The sequence below is a fragment of the Oncorhynchus mykiss genome, chromosome 4, assembly GCF_057628025.1.
Source record: "Oncorhynchus mykiss isolate SJ-2025 chromosome 4, ASM5762802v1, whole genome shotgun sequence".
Classification (NCBI taxonomy): domain Eukaryota; kingdom Metazoa; phylum Chordata; class Actinopteri; order Salmoniformes; family Salmonidae; genus Oncorhynchus; species Oncorhynchus mykiss.
In genome coordinates, this window is record NC_143025.1 from 21912032 (window position 1) to 21924894 (window position 12863).

The 12863-nt window shown below is 44.4% G+C and overlaps 1 protein-coding gene across 3 annotated transcripts in view; it reads right to left on the reverse strand.

The window, feature by feature from the left end:
• Positions 1-1249: 1249 nt before the first annotated feature.
• Positions 1250-12863, reverse strand: part of LOC110521508 (A disintegrin and metalloproteinase with thrombospondin motifs 6) — a 67382-nt gene continuing 55768 nt past the window's right edge. For all 3 annotated transcript variants that reach the window (XM_036968614.2, XM_090231475.1, XM_090231476.1), the window contains 8 exons: positions 11523-11603; positions 9913-10076; positions 9694-9820; positions 6676-6805; positions 6272-6476; positions 5801-5977; positions 5351-5525; positions 1250-5234 (listed from right to left, as the gene is read on the reverse strand). In XM_036968614.2, the coding sequence (XP_036824509.2) occupies positions 5125-5234; positions 5351-5525; positions 5801-5977; positions 6272-6476; positions 6676-6805; positions 9694-9820; positions 9913-10076; positions 11523-11603 (1169 nt within the window). In that variant the 3' untranslated portion in view covers positions 1250-5124. The remainder of the gene's footprint in view (positions 5235-5350; positions 5526-5800; positions 5978-6271; positions 6477-6675; positions 6806-9693; positions 9821-9912; positions 10077-11522; positions 11604-12863) is intronic.

Below are 12863 nucleotides of genomic sequence, written 5' to 3' on the forward strand. Positions count from 1 at the left end.
TCAGATTTTTTTCACTGATTTTAAGAGGAGGGAGTGTAACAATGAACTGTAACTGAATTGAAACTGAATTGAAATGTGATTGACATACTGGCAAATCAACATGATGGGGCAGTCATGAATCCATAATCCCCTTTCTGACATCAGACCTTCCACCTCTTGTCCTTTCTCCCCGGGAATAGCTAAAGACTCTGTATAGCTGCATTTAATACTTTTTTTGTTTTTACTTTCATTTTAAAAAGTGTATATCAGTATAATGTATGCATGTATCACTACAAGGCCTAAAACAAGCAGGTTCTCATGAAATTGAAAGAATTCCTCTGACCTATGATTTCAACACTCATATTCCTCCAAATTTCAACTCGTTTCAAACTTCTGAATTATTATCAAATAATCTACAATGCACAATTTTGACTTAAATCTTTTTCATTTTAAAAAAGCGAGACATTTCATCAAATTGAGTGTGTAATGTGTATTTAAATATTTATATTTATATATATAGAAAAAATGTGATCTCCATCATTAAATTGTGATCACAGTGAAATTACTGGGCCTGGTTCCTCTCTACATTTCTTCCAAGGTTCCTGCTTTCTAGGGAGTTTTTCGTGGCTACTGCTTCTACACCTGCATTGGGGCTTTAGGGGTTTTAGGCCTGGTTTCTGTAAAGCATTTTGTGACAACTGCTGATGTAAAAAGGGTTTATAAAATAAATTTGATTGACATATCATGGCCGGTGAGTCCAGTGACTAGATGCTGATTGGTGTCTAGTCACTGGAGTCAGATGTGAGGGAGTAGGTTGATTGCCACATCAGTGGGCCTCTAGGATTACGGCTGGGCTGGCGTTCACCCTTCCAGTTTGCTCGAGGGGGGAGGCGGCAATCAGCTGTCTCCGGCCTTCCCTCCAGAAATATGCCTTCTGCTCCTTGTACTCCACAGTGCCAAGATTAACCTTTTCCCACATGCTTGTCTTTGTCTCTTCAAGTTAATCACAAACGTTTTCCACATTGGTCACAAAGTTCTCTCTTTTGTCCTTATCGGTGAACTTTCTTTCTAGATCAACATTTAGTTGTGTCACTTGATCTCTAGTCGTGCACAATTGTGCTGTCACTTCTTGTATGGTCAGTGCCATTAAATCAAACGAGCATTCATTAAGAATCTATGAGATACAGAAATAGATGGATAATCACATAATGTCAGGGTTTAAAACGGGCAAATCTGTGGCGAGAGAGTAAAGCACACAATTCTCGATGCATTTATTAACAATGCGGCATATTTATTCACTGTAATATATTCATTTCAAAGGTTTTAGATGGGGAACGGGGGCATGTTTCTATAGTAATTCAAATACAGTACACATCTGTAACACTTAGCATGTGAAAACAACAACAAACAAACAATATTATCCCTCTTATTTGATAAAACAGTTTGTCTCTGAGGTCACACCATGACCATGGACACAAATGGTTCAAAATTGAAGGCAAAACGTACTTCGTTTACATATTCAGACAGTCAAATAGGACACCTTGTTTCATTAAAACAGTTCTGTTATGTTATCGGTCAGATAGTGTAGCAAAGCATCAGGTAGTGTGCTGACAACCAGTTGTATCAGAAATTGTTAACAGATATGGGTCCCATACCCAGTTACTAAAGGTGGGGAAATAAAGGTTTACCTTATCTTCTCATAAACTGATATAGCACAACTGTGACTTTGGCACCAACCTCAAACAAAACCATTTTGGTAACACTTTACTTGACACCCGGCGTCATAACAAGTTATGACACGATCATATCCATGTCATATGTCAGAACAGCTGACATAACTTGTCATAACCTGTCATAATATGGACATAACACTGTCATGACATATATTTAGACCTGTCGTGACATATATTGCATTATTTTATGGCTGGTTATGACACCTACATAAGAGTGTCAGAACCCACAAAACCTACCACACAAGGCAAAACATTCCATTACACCATAGCCTACGTGTCAACACTATGTTAATGTTATATATTTTTTGTTGTTGAAATGTATCATATTCAATTCTCTTTGTAATTGCGCACACATTGATGCACCTACCCCATTGCTCTGTTGCTGATGACTGAGATGAATGCAGGACCAGATTTCAGGAGCAGGACAAGACACCCTCTTTTTGACTGATGACTGATAAGGGCATTTATGATTCTGATGGTCATAATGCTTCATGACAGTGTCATAAAGTGATTTAAAATATGATGAAAAAAACATGACTGTAAAGAATTTATTACAACAAAGGATTTAAGAAACACATTTTCAAATGAAAGGAAACTTCTTGGCAGAAAATAATCATTTGAATAAACGTTGGTTTTGACACTCTTATGTAGGTGTCATAACCAGCCATAAAATAATGCAATATATGTCACAACAGGTGTAAATATATGGGTCATGACAGTGTTATGACCATATTATGACATGATTATGACCGTGTCATAATGTGTTATGACACTGGGTGTCAAGTAAAGTCTTACCACCATGCAATATTCAACAGAATAACATCCAACAACGACAACAATTAGCTAAGAAATAGCACCATTCAGAAGCACCATCAGGAGAGTAATAGCAACCTAGTTTCTCCAATAGAAATCAGTTCCTTCATTGAGAGCTGACATTAAGGGCTGGTTCTGAGTGTGAGCCCAGTAGATGGATGAATTTGTAAGAAGGCAGTTACTGTACATGTAGCATATTAGAGACAAGTAAACTGGTTGACCATTAAAGGCACAGTAGGAAGGCCATGCTATCAGAGAGAATGATCACTCAAGGCCAGGGTGCATGGGGTGCATGGGAGGGTCTCTGTTCCGATGTAATCAGAGGTGTGTTTCCACTCACTGTATACGTGACTAATACAGACTACCATGTAGCATTGTTCACATTGATGAGGCTATGGTAGGTTTGCCTGTATCTAAACATGTACAGTAAGTACTACAGTATGAGAGAAGTGTTGAGGTTTGCTGCTAGACGTGAACTGAACCGATCATTTACCAGCCCTCGCTGGGTCCCGTAAAATGGCAAGACAGAGGCGAGTAAACTGTTATGAACACGGACCGGACCGTGGATCGAGAGTGTTAAGTAGAGTCTTCAAGACAAGTCCCAAATAATGAACATACATTATCCCTATGACTAGTCAGACTTGTGTGCAATTCAAACCCTTTTCAAAAAGATTTTGTTCTGAGACAAAGCATTGACAAGATAACTTAGAAGACCAAGTGAGTTGGCAACAGCCACCAGATAATAAACATTACATTGGGTAAGTGATAGTAAAGTATCAGAACAGTTTCAATTGTACAGTGTAGATTTAGTGTACACATGGAATAGCGTCTGTAAATATACAAGTAAAGGTCTGTATGGACATAGTGGCTCAGGGTAAGACTGAGCCACTGAATAAACAACAGAGAAACACAACTAAGCTGAACAATGTACTTTGGCCAGTCCTGTGGCCAGCATGGCAATAGTAGTAGCACCAAACCCTTAAAGGATATACACTACATTACCAAAAATATGTGGACACCTGCTTGTCGAACATCTCATTCCAAAATCACAGGTATTAATATGGTAATATGGAGTTGGTCCCCCCCTTTGCTGCTATAACAGCATCCTCTCTTCTGGGAAGGCTTTCCACTAGATGTTGGAATATTGCTGCGGGGACTTGCTTCCATTCAGCCACAAGAGCATTAGTGAGGTCGGGGACTGATGTTGGGCGATTAGGCCTGGCTTGCATTCAGCGTTCCAATTCATCCCAAAGGTGTTCGATGGGTTTGAGGTCAGGGCTCTGTGCAGGTCAGTCAAGTTCTTCCACACCGACCTCGACAAACCATTTATGTACGGACCTCGCTTTGTGCACGGGGGCATTGTCAAGCTGAAATAGGGCCTTCCCCAAACTGTTGCCACAAATCTGGAAGCACAGAATCCTCTAGAATGTCATTGTATGCTGTAGCGTTAAGATTTCCCTTCACTGGAACTAAGGGGCCTAGCCCGAACCATGAAAACATCCCCAGACCATTATTCCTCCTTCACCAAACTTTACAGTTGGTTAGGTGCACTGGGGCAGGTAGGGTTCTCCTGGCATCCACCAAACCCAGATTTGTCCGTCGGACTGCGATGGTGAAGCGTGATTTATCACTCCAGAGAACGGCATTTCCACTGCTCCAGAGTCTAATGGCGGATAGCTTTACATCACTCCAGCCGACACTTGGCATTGCGCATGGGGTTCTTAGGCTTGTGTGCGGCTGCTTGGCCATGGAAACCCATTTCAAGAAGCTCCCAACAAACAGTTATTGTGCTGACGTTGCTTACAGAGGCAGTTTGGAACTTGGTAGTGAGTGTTGCAACCGAGGACAGATGATTTTTACTCGCTATGCGCTTCAGTACTCGGTGGTCCTGTTCTGTGAGCTTGTGTGGCCTACCACTTCACGGCTGAGCCGTTGTTGCTCCTAGACATTTCCACGTCACAAAAAAAGCACTTACAGTTGACCGGGGCAGCTCTAGCAGGGCAGAAATCTGACTGACTTGTTGGAAAAGTGGCATCCTATGACGGTGCCATCTTGAAAGTCACTGAGCTCTTCAGTAAGACTATTTTACTGCTGATGTTTGTCTATGGAGATTGCATGGCTGTTTGCTCGATTTTATACACCTGTCAGCAACAGTTATGGCTGAAATAGCCGAATCCACTAATTTGAAGGGGTGTCCACATACTTTTGCATATATAGTGTACGTACATAGCAACAGAGAGATATCCCAGCAGCTCATCTGGTCTTCACAGCAGTGCCCCCAAAGCTGGTATAAGATAGGGCACTTTCAGAGTGCGGGATAAAAGTACAGTTCTCTCTCTCTCACCCTCCCGCCATCTACTTCTCTGTCCACGGATGTCAGGCAGGATGCTCTGCGGTGCGTTGGCTGGGCTGTCCCTCCCCCCTGTGGAATGTGCAGCTCAGTGGGTCTTGTCTGGGCCCGCTAGGGGTGGCTCCTGGTCTGGTCTGGGCCCGCTAGGGGTGGCTCCTGGTCTGGTCTGGGCCCGCTAGGAGTGGCTCCTGGTCTGGTCTGGGCCCGCTGGGGATGCCTCCTGGTCTGGCTCTCGGTCTGGTTCAGGGGTCAGTGTCCTTGGCAGGTCTTACAGCACATCTGTCTGAAGTAGGGGCGGCTGCAGAACTTAAACCTGAGCACCAGGGGGCAGTACGCCACTGTGTTCACATCTTTGCACTCTGGAAGGGAAAAATATATAAAATACTCAAAATTAAAATAATGAACCACTTAGATGGATATTTAGCCTGCAGGAGAATACAGTGAGAAGGTAACTAATAGAGAGTTGAACTTTGACCTTCAGGGTCACCCTCGGGGATGTCCATGGGTAGGCTACTGAGGTCACATTTGCTCTTGCACTGTTGCATGGCTGCCGGGCGCTGGAGGTCTGGGCACTCATTGGACGGCTGGCCGGTTTGTGCGAGACACTGCACAGAGCGCTTCTCCTGACCCAGACCACACCTGGCCGAGCACTGACACACAACAGAGAGAGAGAGAGAGAGAGAGAGAGAGAGAGAGAGAGAGAGAGAGAGAGAGAGGTCACCAAACTAGGAGTACACACAAATAAGCCAGAGCAAAGATGGATAATAGATCACTTTACAAATCTGAACAGGAATGATTAACATTGTCAAGTATTTTTTCTTCACTTCACTAGATAAAACAAGAGGACCTAGGAGGTATAGTTGAATGAGAGTAGTTCAATACATAGCAGAGCCCAAGTTAGTCCCAGCAAGCCCCCCAGCCTTACCTCTCCCCAGGGCCCTGTGACCCACATGGGTGGTGGGCAGCGCTGCAGGTTACAGCGCACCCTGGTGGTGGGACGCCCATGCTTGGGACACTGGGACTCTGGCAGTACGTCTCCACTCTCCCCACGCTTACACAGAAGGACACGGTGCCTGAACCCGGGACCACAACTGGGATTACACTGGGGGGGTGGGGGGGAAGAGAGAGAGAGAGAGAGACAGAGAGAGAGAGAGAGAGAGAGAGAGAGATATGGGGCAGAGGTTATTCAAGTCTGAGAGCTCTAACCTCTACAGCCTCAGAGCACACCCGTACAGTACAAAGCCCAACCAGCAGGTGGCATTGATTACACACAGAAATGTTGCATAGGTACAGAAAGTGTCAAGGTCAGCAACTACTCACTTTTTTTCTTAAAATCTCTAGATTCCACTAGTTAGATTAAATACAAAATAGTAGGGTTAGTTTATTTTGGGTATACCTCTGACCAGTCCAGGGCCAGCCACTCGGGGGGGCAGGTGTGGTTGCTGCAGGGTTCAGTGAGAGGTGGTCGTGGAGGAGTACAGGCGCTGTCGTCCTGGACCTTCTCCTCTGTAGGAGAGATCTTCCTCTTACACAACACCTCTCTGGTCCTCAGGCCCCCGTTACAGCTGCGACTGCACTCAGACCACACCCCAGACCACCAGCTTGGGGAGACAGACACCCGGACAGATCTTAGTCTAGCAGGATGCCATACTGTCCCACTACCACACACGTGCGTGCATACACACATAGACACACACACACACACATACTTAAACTGCGTATATAGGTTAATTACGTTACCAATTACGTTCACACAGAGGAGCTTCACACAGGCCGTGGGACTGATACACTGACACTCACCTTGGGGAGCATGGCTCAGAGTTGCAGGCTCGCTTCTTGTCTTTGGGTTTGCTCTTCTTGTCACAGAAGTGGTTGTAGACCACGGTGTGATCCGTCTGCTTCTTACACACGACCTGCTGGGTCTGACCACCTGACAGACAGAGGGAGGTTTAGAACACTTTTAGAATACAGTCAGAACTCCTTTGGTCGTTCATCTGATGCAGCTCACCCTGTGTATTCTTCACCGTGTAGAACTTGTACAAGCCCTCCTCCATTCACTTGTTTTGCTGACATAAGGTCAAGTAAATGTGCTTTTAAGCAAAGTGAATGAGTTCTTATCAGGCTGGCTGCTTTGGATCATTAACCCGCGACAGAAAGAAAGCAACGTTTACCTAAGACCCACATGAACGCCTGCAGTTTCACCAACCCCACAGTTCCTCTGTTCATGGACATTCCATTCCCATGTTTCCCCAGGGCCAGTGTTACGTTAGGAAAACTCTGAAGCCACCATGTACCAGTGTGTGTGTGTAATGTGTATGTATGAGAGAGGGAATATGAGAAAGCCTATGAGAAAGTGAGGGGTATGCACTGTGCACGTATTAGTATTTGTATTCATTATGGATCCCCATTAGCTGCTGGGGTTCAGCAAAATTAAGGCAGTTTATACCATTTTAAAACAATACACAGATTTCAGAACACACTGTGTGCCCTCAGGGCTCCAACTCCACCACTACCACATATCTACAGTTCAAAATCAATGTGTATGTGTGTGTATGGTGCGTATGTTATTGTGTGTGTGTGTATATGTATATGCATGTGTCTGTGCCTATGTTTGTGTTGCTTCACAGTCCCCGCTGTTCTATAAGGTGTTTTTCTATCTGTTTTTTTAAATAGAATTTTACTGCTGGCATCAGTTACTTGATGTGGAATAGTGTTCCATGTAGTATGTGCCTGAGTGAGCCACTGGGTCAATGTACTGTCTATATAATGTAACCAGCCCTGCACAGCAGCTAAATGGATCATTAGTCAAAAAATAATAATAATAATAATAATATGCTTATATTTGTCATGTTATACAGTTGTACAAGCATTAAAAAAAATGTGTTTCTTGCTTAACCCAATTCCCCCCTGAGAATCGCGCAGGGAGTGGGTCACTGCCAGGGTCACCATTGTGCAGTGCCCCTGGAGCAATTGGGGTTAACCCTTTACACTCGTACCTGCATACGGGTTATAAATGGCAGATTTGGTCACTGATAAACGCCTAAATTGAACAGCATTGGCAGTACAGTAACATTCTATACACGACATCACAGCTCTGTATGGGTTTTGACTGAAGGCCGTTCTGAACTTGAGCGCCGCACACGACAAGAAGTTGCCTAATTCCTACCCCTAATTCGGCAACTTTTGAAAATGTTTTCTTGGCTGAGTGAGAGAAATGCTGTAAATTAAGAGGATTCAATTTATTTTGAAAGATGAGACGTTGAGGATTATAATAAATACTGCTTCGATATCATACAAGCTCATGGGCTCTCATGAAGTGTTTTTTTTCAGATTTTGTGGCAGAACACCCTCGAGTCCAAATGTGCACTTCATATTTCCATATGATAAAACTCATGCTATATACAGTGTCAACGTTTATGATCACTATGTTTGATGTACAGTTACAAGATGACATGCTGTCATACCCTATGTTGTTTTGAACAGAATGAGCCTATGTTTGTCTATTGTGAAGAAAATTTGCCACGGTGACCGATTTGCTGCTGAACACTCACCTGAACTCCATTCTATGCACACCACAATTACGATCCGTTTCTCTGAATTGCCCTTTGAAAGACTGTAAGGTCATATTTTATAACTCAGCTTGTCATGTTGGCAATAGAACAAGCTTTCAAATTATGCCCACGGTAGGCCTGCGGCAGTCATAAAATTGTCAGTCAGTGATTGTCAAGCAAATAACTGACGGTCTCACGGTAATTGACCGTTAATTAACGTAAACACATTTAGCAACTCCTGGTTTCCACGAATAGCCTACAATCACTGATGCAGACCTTTGGAACATCTACATTTTATATGTGTGAAATGTGTTTTGATTTAGAATGGACCATTATCATGCACCTGTCTGGAAACAGGGGCAGAGGGAAAAAAGACATGTAATCTATGCACTTAAATAGTGAATGGAGGACGCTTTTCCTGTGGTTCATTTTCATGCCAGCCAGGTAGGCTATACTCCTGTTGTAAAGAGAAGCAACGTGCTTAATATTAGGAAAGTTGAGAAATGAAATATAGTAGGCTTAGCCTGTAGAAAGCTGATAGGATCCTCCACTTTTTAAGAGGCCATCACTCTGTTTTGTCACGTAATTGCATAGCCTATAGAAATGTTGCGCAACATGAGCTCATGGGCTCTCATGAAGTGTTTGATTAGATTTTCGACTACATTTGCACTGATGTCAGAGTGATTAGAGGGACAATAGAGTGCTTGAGTACCAGGCAGTTAGCAAGTTTGGTAGGTTACTAATAATCATCAGCAGCAACAGTTAGGAGAAGCCTAATTACCGTGACTAAACGGTCACGTGGAATTTGATTGCCTTGATGACTCATGACCACAGGTGTGGCAGTAATACAGTCACCGTAACATCCCTATGCCAACCTAACCCAGACTGAGATTTATAAGGGCACAGCAACAGACTTGTAATTGTATTTTTTACCTGGTCAGCTCAGAGATTTGAACCAGTGACGTTTTGGTTACTGGCCAAACACTCTAACCACGAGGCGTCCTGCAGCTCAAGAATATGAAATTAATATTGGCTAAGAGATTTATCTGTATAAATATGGCTTTGTATGTATTTCTCAACCCTCAAAATCAAATTAAATTGAAGTTTAATGGTAGAGTACACTATTTAGCAGATGCCATAGCGGTTGCAGTGAAATGCTTATGTTACTAGCTCCTAATAATGCAGTAAAATCATCAATCAATCAATGAGTAGGGATAGAGCCAATGTATAGTACAGTAAAGAGTATTAGAGCCAGGAGTGGTTGTACCCCCAGCGCAGAGTGCAGAGCAGCGGGACCAGGATGTGTAGTGCCAGGCATATCCACTCAAAAGGTTTCTGCTGACTGGAGGGTTGAAGCGGTAGTGGATCCCTGGGTTCTCTTCCCTCACCAGTACCTACACACACACACGCACACACGTCACATATGTTGTCACATAGAATGATTAGCGTAACACACACATAGTAACACACACAGCTAGCCTGTTACCATGACGATGATGGTCATGTTGGTGGGCCCCAGGGCCTCCAGGGTCTCAGGTTGGTCAGTGGGCCGGCGGTAGTGGAAGGTTGTCCCTGCGATGTCGAACCTACGAGGGGTGTCGATGGTCAGCTTCCCATTGATGAAGAACTGTTCTCCTTTACTCTTCAGCACTGGAGCAGAGAAGAAACGAGAGCATGTATAGGTCCACATGGAGAAGTGACGTTTTCAAATCAAATCACGGAAGCGGGGAAAGGAAGCAATTTTCCCCCATTGAAAGCAGTTCAGCCAAGCCTGATCTCAAGCAATAATGGCACTCATAGTTTAAAATAATGTTTATAGCTCCAGTCCAAATGCCGTGAATGATATATAGTCATGTCATAGTCACCAGTCAACTCCATTACACTCAAAAGTTACTTCAACTTAAACCAGTGAATGCTAGCAATGGCTAGCTATTCTACCACTCTGCCCTTATGAGTGATAGCATGCTAATAGCACACCCTGCACACAAATATGTATATATTTAAGGGGTATGCAGTAGGTTGATAACAATATCGCCAAAGTACACTACATGGCCAAAAGTATGTAAGGCCTTACCCAAACTGTTGCTTCAAATTTGTAAGCACAGAATCATCTAGAATGTCATTGTATGCTGTAGAGTTAATATTTCCCTTCACTAGAACTAAGCCCGAACCAGGAAAAATAGCCACAGACCATTCTTCCTACTCCACCAAACTTTACAGTTGGAATGCATTTGGGTAGGTATGGTTCTCCTGGCATGCGCCAAATTCATATTTGTCCGTCGGACTGCAAGATGGTGAAGTGTGATTCATCACTCCAGAGTCCAAAGGCGGCTAGCTTTACACCACTTCAGCTGATGCTTGGCATTGCGCATGGTGATCTTAGGCTTGTGTGTGGTTGCTCGGTCATGGAAACCCATTTCATGAAGCTCACGACGAACAGTTATTGCGCAGACATTGCTTCCAGAGGCAGTTTGGAACTCGGTAGTGAGTGTTGCAACCGAGGACAGATGGTTTTTACGTGCTACGCTCTTCAGCACTCGGCGGTCCCGTTCTGTGAGCTTGTGTGGCCTACCACTTTGCAGCTGAGTCGTTGTTGCTCCTAGACTTTTCTACTTCACAATAACAGCACTTAGAGTTGACCTGGGCAGCTCTAGCAGGGCAGACATTTGATGAACTGACTTGTTGGGAAGGTGGCATCGTATGACGGTGCCATTTTTAAAGCCACTGAGCCCTTCAGCGAGGCCATTCAACTGCCAATGTTTGTCTATGGAGATTGTATGGCGGTGTGCTTGATTTTATACACCTCTCAGCAACGGGTGTGGCTGAAATAGCCGAATCCACTAATTTGAAGTATGTTGCATCAGACATTTCATACAACATTCCCAGCTAATGAGAAAACAGTCATGGTATTTAATCTAAGAGACTGAACAATTCGGGCAGGTAAGTATTAGTCAATTATAATAACAGCATTGATGATGTGACGATGCACTTACATTTTAATTCTAGTTTTGAGAGTCTGAATGCACACTAGAGAATAGAACATGAGTCATAACAGTATAACACATTGCGTGACACAGAAGAGACATGAACTCTCACCTAGGAAGTTGAGGGAGACGTTGAGCTCCTGGATGTGAATGAACACGGATCCTTTGGGGATTCTGACCACCTCTTCATAACCTGGGATGGGATCACACACACACACACACACCCACACACACACAAAGAAAGAAGAGAAAGGCAAGAGGTGGAGGTTTTATTCACTGACATACTGGAGGGAGAATGATGTATAAGTAGTGTTTTACTCTGTGGGACTTCAATGGAATAAGCAGAGCCTTTCGGATTCCAACCAAATTCCTGGGCAACGTTCAGCTCCTCTGCTAGAGTACAGTAACCATGTTTGAAGCCAGGCTGTGCTATCCAGCCAGCCACCACAGCCCTGTAAATAACTTCAGCCTTGCATAAAAAAACAGAAGAAATAATTTAATAATCCATTCCAATGGTGCGACCGCTGAGGAAAGGAGAGGCTTGGCTTTTGACCCCTCTCTGGAGTAGCAGTCGGTGCTGTGAGTAATTTCAGTAACCCAGCTCTGTACTTGCGGTTCCTGGCGGCCGGAGAGGGAGAGGTTTTTCTGTTAACAATCAGGGGCCTGTGTGGTAAACAGAGAGCCAAAGAGCAATAAACCCCCAGCCCTTAACCCCTGAGTAACCCTCCACCACTGCCAGAGTTACAGACTGCACAGACTGCGAGAGAGAGAGAGAGAGAGAGAGAGAGAGAGAGAGAGAGAGATATGGGGGGGTTGAGAGATGAAGAGCAGGTAGACTACACAGATGGAGAGGAGAAAGAGAAAACCTAGAAAGATAGATGAGAGAGAGCAGCTGACAGAGAGATGGAGGAGGTGATAACTCAGGTGAGAATGCAGACACCAGATGGGAGTAGTAAGGTTGCAGAGGCACAGGAGAATATGGCACCATCATCACTCTTAGGTGTAAATCACTAGATAGAACAACCTGCCCAGAACACCAGCCCAGAACAACCTGCCCAGAACACCAGCACAGAACACCAGCCCAGAACAACCTCCCCATAACACCAGCCCAGAACAACCTCCTCAGAACAACCTCCCCAGAACATGAACACTTGCCCAGAACACCTGCCCAGAACAACCTGCCCAGAACAACCTCCCCATAACACCAGCCCAGAACAACCTCCCCAGAACAACCTCCCCAGAACACGAACACTTGCCCAGAACACCTGCCCAGAACACCAGCCCAGAACAACCTCCCCAGAACACCAGCCCAGAACACCAGCCCAGAACAACCTCCCCATAACACCAGCCCAGAACAACCTCCCCAGAACACGAACACTTGCCCAGAACACCAGCCCAGAACACCAGCCCAGAACAACCTCCCCAGAACACCAGCCCAGAACAACCTCCCCAG